At 50.7% G+C, this 21129-nt stretch overlaps 1 protein-coding gene across 3 annotated transcripts in view; it reads left to right on the plus strand.

Moving 5' to 3' along the window:
• Smad6 (SMAD family member 6) overlaps positions 1 to 9708 on the plus strand; it is a 71987-nt gene extending 62279 nt beyond the window's left edge. For all 3 annotated transcript variants that reach the window (XM_075965547.1, XM_075965546.1, XM_075965545.1), the window contains exon 5: positions 8757 to 9708. In XM_075965547.1, coding sequence (XP_075821662.1) covers positions 8757 to 9289 — 533 coding nt within the window. In that variant the 3' untranslated portion in view covers positions 9290 to 9708. The remainder of the gene's footprint in view (positions 1 to 8756) is intronic.
• Positions 9709 to 21129: the final 11421 nt, after the last annotated feature.

A 21129-nucleotide genomic window follows, 5' to 3' on the forward strand; every position in this document is an offset into this window, starting at 1 on the left:
CTCAGGGGCAGGATCCCCTCTCTGCAGTTGCCGAGGCGACTCTGACTTGGGGTCTGCCCTAAGAATGGGGTGCTAGAGAACTCATAACGCGCTCATCGCTGCAGGATGTAGTCCTCTCCTTGGGCAGCAGCCTCTGTTGTGCCCCCCTAGAAGGCACTCTGCTGTGCCCCCCTAAAAGGCACTCTCTGCTGTGGTTTGAAGGAGTGGAGCATTGGATGCGAGGGAGAAGCTAGCAGGATACATGGTTTCGAACCACACAGGTTCTCTGGGTAGTGGATAGAGGTTGCATTTGAGAAGCTGTCTGTCCTCTCAGGAAGGTGGTCGACAGGTAAGAACTCTCTACCACTAAGATACATCCCAGGCTAGAGGACCCTTTTCTAACATCCCATCTTTGGGGGGAGGGCACATAACGTCTTAGAGCCAGCAGAGCTAGAGGTTTGGGCATGGTGCCTGTGATGTTATCCTTGCTACTGCTGGGGTTGGCAGCAGGCATGGGAATAATACTAAGAGCCCCCATCTCTAAGCCTAGATAGACAGGAGATCAGATCCTAATCTTGCAACTTCCTGGCTGCTGACTTTGGACACAACCTTCTTAGGTAGACACAGCTCTTTGATCAGAAAATGGGAGGGTCTGGGACTGGGAGATGGCTCAGTTGGGAAAGTGCCTGCTGCCCAGGTGTGAGCACCTGAGTTCCTATCCCACATCAAAGCTGGGCAAGATGGCTCACACCTATCAATCCCAGTGCAGGGGAGGCGGAGACCTGTCCCTGGGGCTCTGTGGCCAGCTAGTCTAGCCTAGTGCAAGCTCCAGGTTCCGTGAGAGTCCCTGTCTCAAAAAAAATAAGGTGGATGGTTTCTGAGGGACAGAAGCTGAGGTTGACCTCTGACCTCCTTACACATGTTCACACACACAGACAGACATCACACAAAAAACCCAAACCCAAGAGGAGCTGAGAGGATTAGCAGTTTGTCCATGTAGTGTCTTTAACCTATTTTACTCTGCCTGGCATTGGTAAAGGCTTCCTTCAGTGTTGACTGATTTACTATTATTACCATCATCATTATTAATATTATTATTATTTCTCCTTGTCTTGATTCCATTAGCACATCTTATCTTTGCCATGGTCATCATTCCCCCATGAATAGCCTTGTGAACGATGGATTATATAATTTGATGTAAATAGTTTGAATGTAGGCTATTTATATAATATAATCTAAGCAATTCGGAGATCTAGTAAACACGAGTTAGTGATACCTGTTAATTTCCAGGTTGTTCATTTCCAGCCAGGCATCATCTGATGCAATTACAATCGACCCCAATGCCCTATGGAGTAACCACTAATTGCACCCCTCCCCCCCACTTTACAGTTTAGGAGACTGAGGACCAGAAGGAGCAAAAAGACACTTGCCTGAGATAGCATAGTGTTACTGGCATTTTGGGGTACAAGCTGGTCTCCGCTGTCCTTCCTCTGTAGGCAATTAAAGAGACAGGGAGCAGTGAAAGGCCCAGAAAGGCAATGTGTTCAGCGCTGCCACAGCGGTAAGAGGAACAAATACAGAGGTCCAATGATGACCCACCCAAGGCCATCTCTAGGGTACTGTCGTGGGAGGCTCGGGTTTAAATAGATAGTAAGACGTATGTGTAGCTAAGCCGTCCTGGTCCAAGGGGTGGTCTTGCCCATCGCTGATCCACCATTGTCTAGCATCTAGGCCCTCCCGCAAGGCCGTCAGACAAGTTGTCAGAGCTGTGTGAAATCTCTGTTCCCCTTCTTACAGACACCAGACTTCAACCTTTTCCTGCTCCCAGCATGAGATTCCTGGGGAAATTCCAATTCCTTGGGGACAACTGTCTGATAGCCAAAGGGAGGGGCACAAGTGTCTTGTCTTTAGAATATTTTCTGTCGGGACTGTTACAATTGCTGGTGAATGGCAGAGCTGGGGTTTGCATGCATGCTGCCCTGCTCCTGACCCAATGCTTGAAACCTTGCCCCATAGAGCAGATACCAAACTGGTCCTGGTTCTATTGCTGATTTCTACTGCGACCTTGGCGAGCCGCTTCACCTCTCTGGGCCTCGAGTTAGCCCTCTTGGTTATCAGTCAAGAGGACCGAGTGCTCCTGGGCCCTCTCCTTCATGCTGTGTTCTCCTTCTCTGCACCCATTACACTCCTGCCAGCGGAACAACCAAGCAGCCCTCTGGGGATCGGGAGGACCGCTCTGTCTGTCCCCAGACTGGAGACCCACAATAGAAAGAGCCCCTGTGGTGGGCCCTGTGCAGGCCGGCAGCAGCAGTGGCCAGAGCGCCTGTGATGTAATGACCGATTAGGAACTTCCTCTTGGAAGCCGCGCTTCCTCTGGGAGCAGAGGTGCTGGCTCTGAGGTGGGGGCTGGGAAGGTGGGTGGGAGCTGGGAGGAGGAAACCCCTGTCAGCTGGGCCGGCTTCTGGACCGCGTTCAGCAGAGGCTTGGCTGGCTCTAAGCTGCTGACCATTAACGTGGCCCTGAGCGCATTCTTTCCCCGCTTTTCTGCTGCAGCCAGGGGGAAGGACAGGCCCTCCCTCCCCTGCGAGGAAAGCGGGCCATTAATGAGCACTGCTTGCTGGATGGGCTGCAAAACCTGAAGCCCTTTCTGCGGCTCCAGAGGACAAAGGAGAGCTCAGTGGAAACTCGCTTCTTCCCCTAAGTTTGATAACAAAAACTACTTATCTAATGGGCAAACAAGGCTTTAAAAGGGGTGTTAGGTTAACCAGATGCAGGGCCTGCGTAATTGCTCCCAGGCCCCAGAGCCGCAGATGAAAAGCTGACGGTTGTTTGAAGGGAACTTGAAGCCACAGGCATGACTTGGGACAGAAGAAAGTAGTTTTCCAGGGGGGGGTTGGAGGCCCCCATGCAAAGGGCTTAGAGGAAGCCCTAGGCTTATTTCCAGTTCTGCCAGCAACTTGCTGTGTGACCCTGAGCTAGCTGCTTCACCTTTCTGGTTTTTGAAGAGCTGCTCTCTCTTCTCGGCACTCTGCAAGAATTGAATTTGTTGGTCCTTGCCTGGAGTTTACTGCGGAGTGGTCTTTTTATTTTGTTTTGTTTTTTATTTTTTATTTTTTAATTTCTTTAATTGGTGGTCAGGAAGGTGGTGTGACCCAGCAGAAGTTAGGAATATGGCCTCTGAGAGTGCTGTCTTCCCATCTAACAGGGGCATGTTTTGGGGTTCCTTCCTGGGATGGCTCACCCTGGGCATTGTGGCCAAAATGCAAGGGGAGGGCAGGAAAAAGTTTTACTGCGCTCGGGCTTTGGCTGGGTCCTGTGGGGGAGTGCACAGGAACGCACTCCTGCCCTTTGTTTTGACAGAAAATTGCTGATTCGAAGAAGCTAAAGGCATTTCTTGGGATTTCAACCCTCCCTGCCTCCTCCAGACTCCAACCAGCCCTCTTGAGGTCCAGCCCCCCCCCCACACACACACACAATTACATGTTGGTCTCTAGGCTCCCTGGCTGGGCAGAGGAGTCTGGAGAAAGGCCTGCCAGCCTGTGGCTGGGCCCTACTGTGGAGCTTAGGTGGGACTCTTGCCTGGTGCTCTGAGCGGCAGCCACCACCCTCTGGTGGCAGGAATATGGTGCCTCTGGGAAACAGCAGGGGGCTGTCACCTGGGGACCTGCTGAGACCACCGTCGATGTCATCCAGCAAAAGCCTGCTCAGCCTAGTGTTTGGGTTATGACTCCAGACTGTACCCCAGTTCCCATCATTCCTGCCCTGGAAGTCTTGAGCCTCTGCCTGCTCACCTGACCCCCCAGGTTGTCAGCTATCCTGATCCCTCATGTTTGTTTTTTTCTTTCTCCTTCTTTACTTTTATTTTTTTAATTATTTAATGCAGTGGGGAGGGGGTGGAACTTGGAGCTTTGAACACGAAGACAAACCCAGCTCTGCCCTTGTGTTTCCTATCAGCTGTTCTGCCTGCCAAGAGCTTCCTGTCTCTGGCCTTCAGTGGGTTTTCTGTGTGTGACTTCCTTGGCCAAGCAGGTGCACGTGAGGGTGATCCATACTGCTGTGTGTCTGTGGAGTTGGGTCCTTTCGTTGCTGAACTGTGTTCCTGGAAGGGCCGCCCCATTCCCGAGCAGGGCTCCAGGCAAGGGAATGACCAGAGCTTGCTGGGGCTAGCCGTTTAGAGCTGAGTTGAAGTTACTTCCTTGTTACTCAGGTAGGAAGACTGAGGTTGAGAAAGGAGCAGTTTACTGACTAGAAAGAAAGCTGGGCTCCCAGCTTTTCTCCTCCTCCCACCCACCCCTCCCAGCGGGACCCACAGCAGGCTGGGAACTAGGCCAGGCCCTGAGCTGGCCAGGGATTCAGAGGGGGGAAATGGGAGTGAGCAGGAGTTTCGGTCAGGCCTCGGTCATCTTTGATGTTGCTCTGGTCTGACTCCCCCGGTATTTATTTGCAATTAAAGAGATGGTCCCTAATTAGGCCGGTGGCTGTGGGAGATGACAGGACCAGGGCTTTGGAGCCCCAGAGAGAAAAGGTTCTTTCTATGAGACGCTATTCCCGATGAGGGGAGTAGGGCTGTGTGGGCTCATGGGTACAGCCTGCCCGCTCACGGTTGCTGAGGCACTGGTTTACGGCAGACAGGTCTCCACCAAACTGAGTTCTTGGGAGCTGTGGGTGTGAGCAGAGAGCCACAGCCAGCTCATTCTAGCCATTCAGTTTTCTTACAGGGCAGGTCTGTCACCACAGATGTCAGACCCGGGCCTAACCAAGGTGCCTCATAGAGTGTAAAAAGGGCTCTCCCACCCACTGTCCTCTTGAAGCCCCCCTAAGTTTGAGTACCCTTGCCTGGGTTCTTCCCACAGGCCCAGAGCCAATGAGCAAAATGACTGCTTGATTTACTGTTGGAGTTTCTAGCAAGTCCACCGCGACCTCCTCGGTGATTGATAAGTCTCCAGTGTGGGGTGGAGGGGTGGCTTGCTGGTGGCTGCACAGCTAGTCACGTGGCTGCAGCCTTTGTTCTCTGTCATTCAAAGTGTTTGACTCATTCAAGGATCTTAGGTCCTGGCCCCAGTTTTGCCTCTCTCTGTTTCATGACATCAGGCAATCACTCTACACCGCACCCCCGCCACCCACCCCCTGCAGCCCGGGTGCCGCCTTCCAGGTATAAACTGCACTTGTAGAACCCACAGGCCCGCTCTAGACCAAGTTTTCCTTAGTTCATGGAGGGAAAAATAGAATTAGAAAATAAATACCCATAGGACAAAATAAAGCAGAGGTGAGTTCTGTGCCATCGCTCCCCACCCCATTTCCCTCTTAAAGTGTGGCGTGGGTTTGGGGTGTTGCTCTTGCGTAGCATGAGCATGGGTTTGGGGTAGAGCTCTTGCGTAGCATGCCTAAGGTCCCGGGTTCACCCCCTCCCTCCACAGTACATACACACACACACACACACACCTTTCTAGGGGCACTTTGGTATCTCCACCAGATGAGATGATTCTGAGGAACTCTGAGACTCGGGGCAGGGGTCACTCTCAGGGTCCGTGCCCACTACCCTTCGCTGCCCTCAGACCTGAGGCTGAACTCACCTTCAGGATGGGCTTCCATGAACTAGGCACATGACACTTATGATGTGTTTTGTTTATTTCCTTCCTCTGCCTCAGTGTGCTCACAGCGTCGTAAGGATGGGGGAGGAGGACCCAGAGAGGACATGAGAGATTTTTCTGCTCCTGTGTAGATGTAGGGAGTATGGGGAGTAGGCCATCCCCAGAGTCACTGACCCAAGCAGGCCCTTTGTCCGGGACCAGAGGATGCTGGAGTTAAAGGCCGAGAGGGTGGTCAAAGAGGGCGTACAGGGCAGCAGACTGGTTACCTTCTGGAATTTGGAAGCCAGTTAGCTTAAGACGCACGGGGGTGGAGATGGGTCCAGCACAGGGCATCCAGAGCCAGACAGCTGGAGCTGTTCACCCCGGCTCAAATGGTAACCCCCACCCCGGTGAAGGATCCTGTGGCCAGGCTAGGGATCAGGGCAGGGAGCTGAGAGAAACAGCAAGTCCAGCTGGACTTGAGTTGCAAAGCCTTCTAGAAGCTGGCAAGGAGAAAGTATCTCCCCCCACATCCCCCTGCCTGCGGCCCCTGGCACATTCCCTCCTTTAGGAGAAGCTGGACACGGTGCTACATTGTACCCAGATATAATCGGTTCCCTCAGTCAGCGAGGGAATCAAGTGCCTACAGGACCTACAGGCCCTTAGATCAGTTGCCATTACAGATAGGGAAACTGAGGCTTACAGAGGGAAGTGACTGGCCCAGTGCAGTTTTAAGGAAGAGCCTGCCTGGCAGACATTCTGCCTAGAGTAGCCGTCGAGACTCCTTTGGCAAACCTCTGTCTCCAAAAATATTGACATTACGATGAATAACAGTAGCAAAATTACCTTCATGAAGTAGCAATGAAAATTTATGCTGGGGGGGGCGAGATCATCACAACTTGAGGAACTATATGTAGTAAAGGGTCACAGCATTAGGTAGGTTGAGAACCACTGGCCTAGAGAATGGAGAAGAGCGCCCTCTAGCGGGTTGACTTGGGGTCTGGGTGTTGCTCAGCGGGAGATTTCTTGCTTGGCTTGTGCCAGCTACCTTGCGTCTTATCACTGGCACCACATGCACGAGGTGTGCCCTCAGTGAGGCTGGCTCCAGATTCTGGGGTGAGCAACCTGGGATTCAGTTTCCTCACCTACGAAGGCAGTGCACACCTCATAGGAGGTGCCCAGAGATGCCTGGTACCCACCCTGGCTCTGCTCCCAGCATACTCAGGCTCCTCACTTAGCTTCTTGACCTCACTTGGTCTAGCTCACTAGAGGATGTCCTGCTGTCTGTGAGCAGTACTGGAAGCTCATGGCCGCTAAGCATAGCCCTGTTTTTCTGGTCCTTGAGTTTCCCAGGCCTGTGCCAGATGGATGGGTACAGAGAGGAACAGTGGCTTGGCAGGATGGAGTTCTGGATCTTTCTGATCCTGGTCACCTGCCATGGACTCGAGCTTGAGTTATCTAAGTCCACTTGCCAAGGACACTTAGTTGAGCATAGCCAGGATCTCCTTGTTGTCCCCTGCTCCCCCTTTACCTAGCTTTTAGCTGGTGTGAAGATTGATTGCCCTCAGCAGACGGAGGAACCTGGCTGGCACCTGAACAACAAATGGCAAAGAGCCTGTTCATAAGGTCCTTGTGCAGCTCAAGGTGGCAGCCTACGGAAGGCCTCTTGGGCACTTTCCTGCTAGGAGTCAGGCAGCCTTGTATGGGTGAAAAGGTGTCCCAGAGCCCAGGGCTGAGAATTAGGACTTGAGCAGACTCTGCAGAGCTGCCCTCATGGTCCCAGTGATGGTTGCTCACCTGGACTTGGGTTGAGCATTGGTCAGTTTCCCTGGGAAGAGTTGGGTAAATGTTTGGTTCTGTGTTCAGAAGGGCCTGGCCAGAAGCGGGCACAACAGATCATATCACCTCACTGGGCAGTCATAGTGCCCGCTTGCCTCTCAGAGCTGTGAGCCCAAAGCAAAGACAGGCTACCAGAGGCTTTGGCATCTGAAAAGTGTGCCATACCCAAGGGCTTGGGATCTGGGACCACCTTCCCAGACAGACGTGCCTGCATGAGGTCCTCACACGTGCAGAAATCTCCCACTTTGAGTGGGGGCAGCGTTTCAAGGCCACAGAACAGAGCATAGGTCTCTGCTGTGCAGTGGGAAAGCTAAGGCCCAGAGAGGAGCTGCACACACCTCAGAAATGACACATCCATTGGAGAGCAAAGCCCACTTTTCAGAATAGCACTTAGCAGCCGCCAAGTGATGCTGCTCAGAAGTGCCTGTGGTTCTCGGAGGACTGGAAAGTCAACTTGGTAAGGACCGCAGGGAGACTAAGGCAGGCAGAGTCAGCATTGTTCTTTGTGGGGGGATGGGGACCTCAATCTGTTGCCCAAGCTGGTTTGAACCATCATCCTGCATCTTCCACCTCCTAGGACTTGAGACAGAAAGTGTATGCAACCATGCCTTACTCTAAGAGGTCCCCACCTTAATTACCCCTGTCCCGTGCTGGAGGCCCCTTGAGGCTCTACCGGGGTGGAGTCTTGGACTAAGGGGTTCGAATCACATCCCGGTGGGCCTCTGTGCACCTCGGGCAGCCCCTGGTGGCCTTAGAAACGGGGTCTTATAAGATTGCTACTCTCGCTTGGTAGATTATAGGTTCTATTTGTGTTTGTTGGTGTTTATCTCTCCTAGATGTAAAATTATAGTGGGCAGAAGCTGGATGTGGTTCCTATCTGTGTACCCCAGGGTCTAGCACACAGTAGGCATCATGGTTTGCATACTATAAGTTCATCGTCTTGTGGGGAGGAGGGAAGCACACTGCTCAGTTGGTAAAGATGCTTGCTACCTAGTTGGAAGGACTCCACCACACATAAATACAGACAGACACAAATGTCTTGTTTTTTGTTTGTTTGTTTTTGTTTTTCCCACCGAGACTGGGTTTCTCTGTGTAACAACCTGGAACTAGCTCTGTAGACCCAGGCTGACCTCGAACTCACAGAGATCCACCTGCCTCGGCCTCGAGTGTGTGAGCCACCACTGCCCAGCAATTTTTTATTATTTTTAAAGAGTGATAAATCCCAACTGTGTGATCAGTTATTTGACGGTCTGGCACAGAGTGGCCTGGTTGGTACACATATGCTGGTTGTCCTTGGAAAACCTTGCCTAGCCTCCCCTAGCTTCCGCACCCGCAGTAACCTTGTCATTTCCTGTGCTTGCCCTGCAGATGCAAGCATGTCTCCAGATGCCACCAAGCCGAGCCACTGGTGCAGCGTGGCTTACTGGGAGCACCGGACGCGCGTGGGCCGCCTCTATGCGGTGTACGACCAGGCCGTCAGCATCTTCTACGACCTACCTCAGGGCAGCGGCTTCTGCCTGGGCCAGCTCAACCTGGAACAGCGCAGTGAGTCGGTGCGGCGCACACGCAGCAAGATCGGCTTCGGCATCCTGCTCAGCAAGGAGCCAGACGGCGTGTGGGCCTACAACCGGGGCGAGCACCCCATCTTCGTTAACTCCCCCACGCTGGATGCGCCCGGAGGCCGCGCCCTGGTCGTGCGCAAGGTGCCGCCGGGCTACTCCATCAAGGTGTTCGACTTTGAGCGCTCAGGGCTGTTGCAGCACGCAGATGCCGCCCATGGCCCCTACGACCCACACAGCGTGCGCATCAGCTTCGCCAAGGGCTGGGGACCCTGCTACTCGCGACAGTTCATCACCTCCTGCCCCTGCTGGCTGGAGATCCTCCTCAACAACCACAGATAGCATCGAGGCTGCCACTGCGCTGCAGCGTCCCCCCACCTCCGGGGGTCAGCGCCCAGAGACGCCCCCCCAGGGACAACCTCGCCCTTCCCCCAGATATCATCTACCTAGATTTAATATAAAGTTTTATATATTATATGGAAATATATATTATACTTGTAATTATGGAGTCATTTTTACAACGTAATTATTTATATATGGTGCAATGTGTGTATATGGAGAAACAAGAAAGACGCACTTTGGCTTGTAATTCTTTCAATACAGATATATTTTTTTCTTTCTTTCCCTCTTTCCTTTTTTAAAGAAAATTATACAGCAGAACTAGGTGGCAAACCTGGGTTTGGTGTATGGTTTTTTTAAACTATTAATGCCCAGACAAAACTAATACCAGTCACTCGTGATAATAAAGTGTTTGCATTATAGCTTTTTTTTAAGCTATCTTTCTTGCAAAGAGGAAACCTTCAGGACTTCAGTAGGCCTTGGAGCCATCGGGGATGTGGTTTCAGTGCATACTGGATTTGGAGCAGAGGGAGTCAACTGTAAAGGGAGCTGTTCGGACGTGGTGGCACACGCCTGTAATCCCAGTCCTTGAGAAGTGGAGGCAGGAGGATCAGTACTTGAAGGCTGTCCGCAGCTATGTAGGAGTTCTAGGCTGCAGAACAAAGGAAAGAAGGGGGAAAGAAAAGGAGAGAGGATTTGTTTATACATAAGAACCAAGCCAGGGCTTGTTCCTCCAGGCTGGGGCGTGTCCACTGAGTGCTGGAGGGAGAGAGAGAGAGAGAGAGAGAGAGAGAGAGAGAGAGAGAGAGAGAGAGACACTGGTCTGGTCTGACGGGAGAGGCTCAGGTCCCTCTCAGAGCTCTGAGCAAACTAGAAAACACCATCTCACCACAGTCTGAGGAAGAACATTTGAGACCTACTTCCCATCTTGACCCATCTTGAGCTCTGGAGTAGGGCTTCTCTTAGGACCTTGATAAGGGGACATATACACAAGCTCGCGCGCGCGCACACACACACACATTTAAAATCTGCCATATGCGCTGTGTTAAGGGTATATGAAAAGTAGAGAGTATGGGTTCTGATTCAAAACGGGGCATTTTGCAGTTGGTGGTAGGAGCGGAGAGTATGAGGGCAGATTTCCGGCGGCCATCCTCACAGAAGGGCTCCGTGTCTTCTCTTGGAGACTTACATGGACATATGGAGCTCCGAGGAGTCTGTAAATTAGCCCACTGCAGCAGTTTAAGTTGCCACTATTTCTTCTTGCCTGTGATTGCTGTGGCAGGAGCCAGGTGCTTCTGGTGGCTGCGCAGAGCTTATGCCAAGCTAGGCATCTGGCTGTGGCGGCCTCAGTCGAACTGAGCTGAAAGCTCTGCTCCCGGTCCACTCACGGGGCCACTTCCTCACCGAAAGGTCCAACCCTCGGAGTTCTCATGACAAGGCTTTCCCAGAGCTAGTCGTTCATGGGACTGTCCAAGCCGGAAGCTACCGAATCCCACAAAAACGTCATCTCTGCTGCCTTCTGCTGATCGTGTGAGCCCTTCCTGTCCTCACGTGTGGTGGTTACAAGGGAGTGCAGGTGGACAGGGCAGGTGATAGGAATCACAGATCATTTATTTATTTATTTATTTATTTATTTATTTATTTATTTATCTTTGTGTGTATGTGTCTCTGTGTGTGCCATGACATCCATGTAGAAGAGGTCAGAGGTCAGTTTGCAGGCGTAGATTGACTCCTCCCATCATATGAGAGTTCCAGTGATCAAACTCGGGTCATCAGACCTGCAGCAAATGGACCTTCTTAAAGACCATTGGTAAGGGACCCAGCTGCAGGAGGGGACTGAACCCAGCTGAGACCATAGCTGCCTTTTCCTTTCAAATGACATTCATTCATTCATTCGTTCGTTCGTTTTGTGTGTGTGTGTGTGTACACGTGGGAGGATTGAGAACTCTCCTATCACCACGTGGGTTCCAGGTCCTTAGACTGACCACCACAGGTCCTTAGCCAGCTCACTTGTTCTATGGCTGCCTTTGCTCCCAAGGGCCTGAGCTCCGCTCCAGCCCCCCAGGTTCCAGGGGAGGGTGCTGGGTCCCTGGAGCTTGTCCCTGGAGTTGCTAGTTGGCCATCTCGGGCAGCAGCTGCCTCCAACCCAGTACCCGGCAGTGACATCCTGGTCACCCCCAGACCACCCACGATCTGATGACTGACTCATGCTCCAAAGAGAGGCTTCTAAACAGAGCCCGAGGCCTTGGAGAATGCTCTTAGCCCTAGAAAAGGAGGTAGGTGGGATTTACTGTCCCCAAACAGATGCTCGGGCAGCTTAGGTCCCAAGGGGACACCTGAAATGGACTAAGTTGTTGCAGGAGAGCTAATACCTCCACTGGGCTCTTTCCGTTCAGCACATCACCCCCATCTCTGCCTCTGCCTTTTTCTTTGGGTCTATTTGAGGGTTGGGGTTCAACCACTGATTTGGGAATGAGAAAAGCAGGCTAATGGGGAATGGTGGCCTGAGTACTTTGTGCTCATGCCTCCAAGTGAGGTTCAGAGAGGGAGTCTGAGTGCCTGAAGTCACACAGCAACGTGCACACTTTATTCCTCTCTAGGGAGCAGCTGGTCCTGCAAACCTCTTCATCTCTGACCCAGCCCTCCTCCACCCTACAGTCTCCTACCCCACACACGGCAGAGGCCTAAAAACTCCAGTGCAGGCTGGGTGGTGGTGGCACGCGCCTCTTGGAAGGCAGAGGAAGGAGGATCTCTGTGAGTTCAAGGCCAACCTGGTCTACAGAGTACCAGGACGGGCTCCAAAGCTACACAGAGAAATCCTATCTCAAAACAAAACAATAACAACAAAAAAACCAAACCTCCAGCTATCTCTGGCTGTAGCTGCCTTATTCTAAGTGACCATGGGCAAGTGACCTCTTACTTGACTCCCTCATCGGGAAAGGTGGGCTTGGCTAGTCCTGGGAACTGAAAGGGCATGCGAATTCATGCTGGTGGCACGCACTGAGGATTCAGTGACATTACCAGGGGACCCGAATGGCAGCCCAAGAGGGTTGGACTGGATTTGGATACACAGCAAGCAGGAGGACTTGAAGCTAGATCTGTCACTTTCTGGTGATCCTGGCCAGTCGCCTGCCACCTGGTGTGCCTGCCTAGTCGTGGCCGCCCAAGCCCCTCTGCTTCTCACTCCAATCCATTTCTACCCAGAATGCTATCCACTAACTAGTGGGAATGTGCATTCTCCGTGGTGCAGGGCTGCCTTCCTTTCCCTAAGGATGGAGGTCAGCCTTTAGAGTGTCAGTGGCTCAGAGGTGATGGCGGAGGGAACCTGGCGCTGCCTGACTCTCCCGGCTTCCTCATCTTCTCCCATTCACCAGTCCTGGCCCGTCTGCCTCCATCTCTCCAGCCAGCCTGCTCCAACCATATTCCCACCATCATGCCTCTAAGCATCTCCCTTCCCCCAGGGCTCTGGGCTAGCCCAGTCTTGGGCACAGGGGACAGACCTAGGATGTTTGTAGAATGAAAGGGTCACAGAGAGCAGGGATGTGGGTGTATTCTATAAACTCTAAGGGACCAGGAAGGCCTCCAGAGGGGTGTGTTTACTAGGATGGTGTAACAACCCCCAGCTGGCTTTTCTCATAGTCACCAAGACTACTCACCCTGCCTGAGGCTCAGGGACTCAGGACCTGCAGCCTTATTGTATCTTAGATGGTCATGGAGATGGGAGGTCCATTGGGTGATCTAGAAGGCAGGCTGGGACACATCAGTGCTGGGAAATTCCCAGAGTGCCTCTAATTCTATTCCCATGACAGAACTGAGGACCAGAGAGGGTGAAGTGCTCACTGGGGCCACATAGGGAGCCAAATCTGGAGCACCTTCAGTTGAGGGCAGCACCAAGAGAAGCTTTGGAGAGGAAAGGAAGGAGGTGGTTGGGGTTTTACTTTGGTAAAATATATGTAACAGAACTTATGTGTGTGTGTGTGTGCGCATACACATGCATATGCATGTGTGTACACATATGCGTGCGATTGTGCATGTGTGAGGATGTGCCTGCCTGTGTGTGTACATCCCTGTGTGTATGTGTGTGTGTACTTGTGCAGGCAGGTGCACATACATGTTGTATTTGTGGAGGCCAGAGGTCAATCTCAGGTGTCGTTTCTCAGGAACCACCCATTTGGTTTTTGAATTAAGTTAATTATCACTGTGTTTGTGTGTGTGCGCGCGCACTTATGCTTGCCATGGAGGGTATGTGGAGGTCAGAGGACAACACCTTGGAGTCGGTTCTTGGCTCTGAGAATTAAAACTCAGGTTCTCGGGCTTGCACAGCAAGTACTTTTACACGTCGAACAATCCCACCTGGGTTTCTGATTGGTTTTGTTTGTTGGGTCAACTTGGCACAGGCTAGAGTCATCCGGGAAGAGGGAACTTCAGTTAAGAAAATACCTCCATCAGATTGGGCTGTGAGCAAGCCTGTGGAACACTCTCTTAATTGATGTGGAACGACCCAACCCAGTGCGGATAATGTAATCCATGGGCAGGTGGTCCTGGTATAAGAAAGGTAGCCGAGCCGTGCACACCTTAAATCCCTGCACTCTGGAGGCAGAGGTAGGCGCATCTCTGTGAGTTCAAGGTCAGCCTGGTCAACAAATTCTAAAACAGCCAAAGTTACACAGAGAAACTGTGTGTGTGTGTGTGTGTGTGTGTGTGTGTGTGTGTGTGTGTGTGTGTGTGTGTGTTGTAAGTGGGTAGCTGAACTCCCAGTACCTGGAGGCAGAGACAGGCAAATCTCTGCGTTCAAGGCCAGCCTGATCTACAACATGAGTTCCAGAACAACTAGGACTAGACAGAGAAAGAAAGAAAAGAAGAAAAAGGCGAAAAGAAAGGGATCTGAGCAAGCCAGTAAACAACACTCCCCTGTGGCCTCTACTTCAGCTCCTGCCTCCAGGTCTCTGCCTTGAGTTTCTGCTCTGACTTCCCTCAGTGAGACTATTGTGTGGAAGTGTAAGTCAAACAACCCTTTCCTCCCAAGGCTGCTTTTGGTCATGGCTTTCCATCACAGCAATAGAAAGCCAACAAGGACAGCAGCCCCTTATTGTTTTTTGAGTCATGTTCCCTCACTGGGGCTCTGGGCTTAAAGACAAGGCTAGACTGGCTGGTGGCTATGTCCTGGAGATGTACCTGTCTCTGCCTCCCCAAAGCTGGGCTACAAGTGTGCAGAGCATGCCCACTGGTTTCTCACCGAGTGCTGAGGATCAAACTCATGCCCTTGTGTTTGCAAGAGAAGCGTTTTATAGCAGAGCGTGATGGCGCATGCCTTTAATCCTAGCGCTTGGGAGGCAGAGGCGGTGGGTCTCTGTGAGTTTGAGGCCAGTCTGGTCTACAAAGTGAGTTCCAGGACAGCTTTATCAACTGAGCCACCTCATGGGCCCCATTTATTTATTTGTTTGTTTGTTTGTTTGTTTGTTTGTTTGTTTTAGACAAGCCCCAAACTCACTAAGTAGCCAAGGGTGGCCATGAACTTCTGATCCTCCTGCCTCTACGCCTCAAGTACTGGGACTGGTGTGCCCTCTACCACATCCAATTTCATGCTAGGCAGGTACTCTACCTATTGAGTGACACCACAACTTCCCTTCTACTTTAAGAGATTTATTTTTTTTATTAGTTTTAACTATGCGAGTCTGTGCGTGTATGTGCACATGAGTACAGATGTCTTCAGAGGCCAGGAGAGGGCATCAGATCCGCTGGAGCTGGAGTAATAGGTGGTTGTGAGCTGCTGGATGTGGGTGCTGGGGACCAAAGCCGGGTTCTCTGCAAGAGCGGACATGCTTAGTGCTGAGCCACCTCGTGAGTCTGTTTCACTTTTAAGAGCATGGTTCAGTGACACGTGCACCCGTGGCACGTGCACCCGTGGCACGTGCATCCGTGGCATGTGTGCACATGCATCATCATGCCCCTGCCCCTACCAACCTGCTCTCTTCCCTGTGCTTTCAAAGTCTCTGTGGCACCAGGCACCGGATGGGAAGGATGGCGTTTCCAGCTACAGGGTTCTGAGCAGTGAGCTCCTCTTTACTGTTCGGGTCTCAAAGCTCTGTTTAATGAAAGGAGTTCCTGAATTTTTCACCTTTGAGGACTCCACGTAGCCCCCAAGAGCCAGCGGAGGCCTGCTGTCATTTTAGTCTATCAGGAATGGGGAAGCTACTGGGGAGGGTGAGGAGGTGTCAGGAAAGGCTGTCTGGGCTAGATAGGCCATTGTTAGGGCAGAGGAGAACACAGAAGCCTCTGGGACCATTATCAAAACAGACAACAGTGGGCTCAGAAGAGCACAAATAATGCACCCAGAATTCCACAGCCTGTGGGAATCACTTGGTAACCTTGGCATGGATGGTTGTACAATCAGAAATCCAGCAGAATGGCGCTGAGAAAGACTTCTGTCTGATTCAGTTTCCCTTTCGAACAAAAGGCTGAGAGTTTGATGGTTTCATAGTTGCTTCTTTGGAGACCGGGGCCTCTGAAAAACCCCGTTTTCTTATTCCAAAATCTATGTCCCAAGAGAGGCTGGTAGTGGGGAATTCGTGTGGAGCTTCTGGAATGCAGGAGAACAACCCTAGAAACAGGAGTCTTACCTGTAGTGATGGAATACTGAAGGCTTGTTAGCTATTGGCACTTTCTGCCAGCTCATTGAGTTCTATGTCCATTTGATAGACAGTCTCAAGGAGGTAAAGCAGATTGTCCAAGTCACAGAGCTCAGGAGCAGAGGTAGGAATCACACTCACACTGTTCTGGTCCCAGGATCCTTTTACTCGGACTCCCCTTCTGAACTTTACTTTTTGCGGTTGCTGAGTGCTCGGGCCTCCAAGCCAGCTCCTGGGGCTCCAGACCCAGCTCTGACTCCATCTAAGAGACCTCAGCAACTCCCTCAAAATCATGAGCCTTGGTTTCCTCATCCACTGAAGTAGGGAAGGGAGTGGGGCCTTGTGCCCCAGAGCGGCCAGGAAGACACGTGGTTACCAGAGTGGATGTTTGGGAATAGCTGAGACAGGCCTGGCCCAGCGAGCAGTGTTTAGTATTTGTTTCTAAAATCTTGTTTATTGTCAGGGTTTTGTTGTTGTTAGTCTTGTTTAAATAGCATTATTCATTGTAAATGTTTATTTTTAACAGTTTTGCTTTCAATTTCTCATCAATGAGCAACAAACAAAATGCAGCTTTTGGAATGTCAAGAAATGTACACATGAGCACACACACACACCACACACACACCCATACACCACACATACACACAACACACCCACATACAACACATACACACACCCACACAACACACATACAACACACATATACAACACACACCCATACAACACACACACAACACACACACACCCATACAACACACACACAACACCCATACAACACACATATACAACACACACACATACAACACACACATACATACAATACACACACAATACCCATACAATATACACACAGACAACACACATACATACAACACACACACCCTTACAACACATTTACACACACACACACACTATACTCCATCTCCATCTTGTATGTACTTGTCAAAGGCCCAAGATGCACTTTTGTTAGCACTTTAATGGAGACACATTCGCTCGTGAATTTGCATAGGGGAAAAACAAAACCTTCTGAGAGACTGCATTCGTGGTGGACTGTGCAGACAGTCTAGATCAGTAGCCTTTTAATGTGTGCAGCAAGCAGGCTCTTTACCCCTTCCTTCTTCTTCTCTAACAGGGAGCAAAGAGTTCAACCATTTCTGGCCATGATGACAGTTGTTTTGTCTTGAGGGATCACTTGCTCTGTTTTTAGCCCTGACCTTGGATCTGGACTGCACACACTTGGTGGTTTAGAAGGCTGAGGGAGACTGTATAGGTTTCTGCTGCGTCCTCTGCTAAGTGGGTCTGAGCCCAGATTCCCTGTCAGCTTCCCTCTTGGGTTAGAAGGGAAGTGACATCAGGGAAGTGGCCCTGAGTTTTGCCTGTGTTAACAGGAGCCCCGAGAGTATTCTCTAAGGGAATACTGACTTACACCAGGCTCACATTCTACAGGTGTGGAGAAAGGAGGCTCAGTGGGGCTCACTAACTTGCTTAAGAAGGTGAAAGGCACCAGGAGGTGGTGGCACAAACATTTAATCCCAGCACTCGGGAGGCAGAGGCAGGCAGATCTCTGAGTTCAAGGCCAGCCTGGTCTATAGAGTGAGTGCCAGGACAGTCAGGGGGCTACACAGAGAAACCCTGTCTTGAAAAAAAACAGACAAACAAAAAATGTGAGGGACAGAAACAGTGTTGCCTAACATGTCTCTTTGAGCTCCTGAGCTCCTCAATAGAGTTGGCTCTTGTCCCACAGAAGTTAGGACATTGAGATTGGACCTGAGCAGGAGTGGCCCAGAATCCTCCCCTAAGCCTGGGATACCCAACTGGCAGAGTCAGGTGCCTACAGGTTCATCTCCTCCTAGCTGGCACAGCCCAGACCTCCATTGCTCCAGACAGGTTGCGATGTTGCTGCTGTCTCTCAGAGGTAACCCAACTGTCTCCAGCAGCTGCCTAAAGTGCAGCCCGGCCCAGGCATCCTCCTGGGTAAAGGTACCATCCACTGACTGCCTTGCAAGTCCCAGTTCCTCAGGGAGCACAAAGGAGCCATCAGAGTCTGCAGTCCCTTGCTCTTCCTAGGCTGAACCAGTAAGGTTCTCAAAGCTGGGCTAGGTGGTTTATGGTGATTTATGCCTCCAGTCCTCTGCTTAAGATGTCCCCTCTATCTGGCCAGTGGTGGCGCACACCTTTAATCCCAGCACTCTGGAGGCAGAGGCAGGTGTATCTCTGTGTGTTCAAGGCCAGCCTGGTCTACAAAGAGAGTTCCAGTACAGCCAGGGCTACACAGAGTAATGCTGCCTCAAAGAAACCAAAATCATAATCTTTAAAAATTATTGTTAGTTAAATTTAAAATACAATTTTTGTTTTGTTTTGTTTTTCGAGACAGGATTTCTCTGTGGTTTTGGAGCCTGTCGTGGAACTAGCTCTTGTAGACCAGGCTGGTCTCGAACTCACAGAGATCCTCTTGCCTATGCCTCCCGAGTGCTGGGATTAAAGGCATGCACCACCACCGCCTGCCTTTAAAATTGAATTTTAATTTAAATTATTGGTATTGTGGTATGATGTGCACGTGGGGGTCAGAGGGCAACTTTGAGGAGCTGGTTCTCTCCTTCCACCTTTACACATCATGGTGTTTGAAAGGAAATGGCCCCCATAGGGAGTGGCACTATTAGGAAGTGTGGCTTTGTTAGAGTAGGTGTGGTCTTGTGGGAGGAAGTGTGTCACTTTGGAGGTGTGCTTTGAGGCCTCATATATGCTCAAGCCACACCCAGTGGCTCGGTTCACTTCCTGTTGCCTTCAGATCAAGATGTAGGGACTCTCAATCCTGCTGCAGCATACAGCCATATCACACCATGATAATGGACTGAACCTCTGAAAAGGTAAGGCACCTCAATTAAATGTTTTCCCTTTGTAAGAGTTGCCCTGGTCACGGTGTCTCTTCACAGCAATAGAAACCCTAACTGAGATGATGTGTTTTGGAGATTGGACTCCCTCGGTCTGTGAGGGAAGTACCTGTTGTGTGTGCTCATCCTTCAAGAAACGCAACTGCAGTCTTGGAGAGCTCAGCTGAGCCTCTTTGCAGGAGAACTATTCCAGCTGGCCTCTGCTGACTGTTTACATCCCCTCGTGGACGGCTCTGAGGGTTGGAAGACCACCTGGTCATCCAGCCACTGCCTCCCACCTGCTGAATGTGCCTCTTCCATATTGCAAGTGGCCTGGGGAGGGGCTAGAGTATAGGGCTGGACCCATGCAGGGGACATTCATCTGTGCAGGCTGTGGAAGGCCCTATCCCTGCTGGGTAAAGACTTTCCAGGTCTGGGAAGTAGCACCACATTCCTGTAAGTAGCCCCTTGCTTATGCTGTCTTACAGGGCCAAATAAACTCATTGGTTCCCCAGAGTGAACTTTGGTAGAATCATGTCCTGATTTGTTGCTGGGACCTTAGAAGAGCTAGACATTAGCAGCAACGCCTTTATCTGCTGAGCCATCTTACTTGCCTCAGATTACGACCTTTATAGATGGCTAGCATCAGTACAGAGAGATGCACACACACAGACAAGATGGTATCAAATGAGCTTTGTCTCCTCCCTGAGATGCTCTGGTCCTCTTGGATGACCTGTGCTTCTCTCCAAACACTAACATCTCAATAGTGCTGTTTACCGGCCCTCCCTCTGGGATTTATGCCCTAACACCCTCTCCACACCTGGTACACATAGTGCCTGCACACCAGTGCTTGCTCACGACCTCACTGGGCTTAGGTTAGGTTGATAAATCTGTTTGTGTTCTATTTTTTCCTGAACCCAAGAGCTGCTTGAGGTTGTTAATGGTGCTGCCTTGGTTCCTGCAGAACCAGAAAATAACTCACACAAATGTTGGTGATTTTGATCTCTGGATGGGAAAGGCCTCTCCGAGCATGACCGTAAATGGAAGGAATGCGGCAGGAAAAGATGTATGTATTTGTATCCTTAACATTGGAAACGTCTGTAGCATCAAAACACGACATAAATAGAAAGAAAATGAAAACCAAATATGTAAAGAGCACTTGCAAATTAAAAAGAAAAAAGATCTGAAAACTTCATTGGAGACAGAAACTTTTATAAAAAGAAAAATCAGTTGGACATGCCTTTAATCCCAGCACTCAGGAGGCAGAGGCTGGTGGATCTCTGTGAGTTTGAGGCCAGCCTGGTCTACAGAGTGAGTTTCAGGCCAGCCAGGGATACACAGAGAGACCTTGTTTCAAAAAATAAAGAAAACAAACAAATGGGGCTGGGGGATCAACAAATGGGAAAGAAATGTAAGTGGCTAAATGGGAAAAACTTTACTCCTATTGGAAAATGAGCATCCACTTAAGTGGAAATAGTGTAAGGTTTTTAAAGATTTATTTTAATTTTTAATTGTGTGTAGTGTATATATGTGTGTGTGTGTGTGTGTGTGTGTGTGTGAGTGAGTACTGACTGGTACCTATGGAAGCCAGAGGCATAGGACCCCCTGGAACTAGAGCTACAGGCAGTCGTGAGTCACCTGACATGGGTGCTGGGAACTGGACCCAGATCCTCTGCAGGAGCAGCAAGTACTCTAACCACTGAGCAACCCCTCCAGCCCCGAGACTGTATATTTTTCTTTCTTGTCACTTCTATAAGCTATTTTTGAAATGTCTTCAGTACATGAAGGCATGAGTATCAGAATGTAACATGTAACTTGTAAACTTCTCTGTGGTCTGCCGGAAGGGAACATGTCTGTAACCTTTTCTTTTCTACTGTATCAGTCCTTTCGAATTTCCCACACACATCAAACATCATCTTTATTACAATAAACGTCACTATACATCATAATTATAAGCAGAGGTTATCTGTGATAAAAGCCAACCAAGAAGCTCTGGTGTCGAATCTCAATTAAACTCTTCTGACGGCTGCCGTTCCGCTTAGTTGAAGTTTTTTGTACTAAGTGGTGACAAACAGCCCGCACATGGGTAACACTGAACAACTGTGGACACGCTTGTTCCCTGAAGCACCCCAGCAAAGCTGCGAGATGCCAGGATATCAGCCAAACAGAACGCGACCCGCTGTGGCTCTAGCTGGGTCACCGTCCTTCAGGGCTGCAAGTGGCAGCCTCGGAAGCACAGGCCACGGCGTGGCTTTCCAGCTGGCCTTCTGCTCTGTGGTTCAGTGGACACCAAGGCGATCTGACCAGACAGTGGGGGTGGGGGAGAAGCCCCCCCACAGTCCTT

This window comes from Microtus pennsylvanicus, chromosome 3 (assembly GCF_037038515.1).
Source record: "Microtus pennsylvanicus isolate mMicPen1 chromosome 3, mMicPen1.hap1, whole genome shotgun sequence".
NCBI lineage: Eukaryota > Metazoa > Chordata > Mammalia > Rodentia > Cricetidae > Microtus > Microtus pennsylvanicus.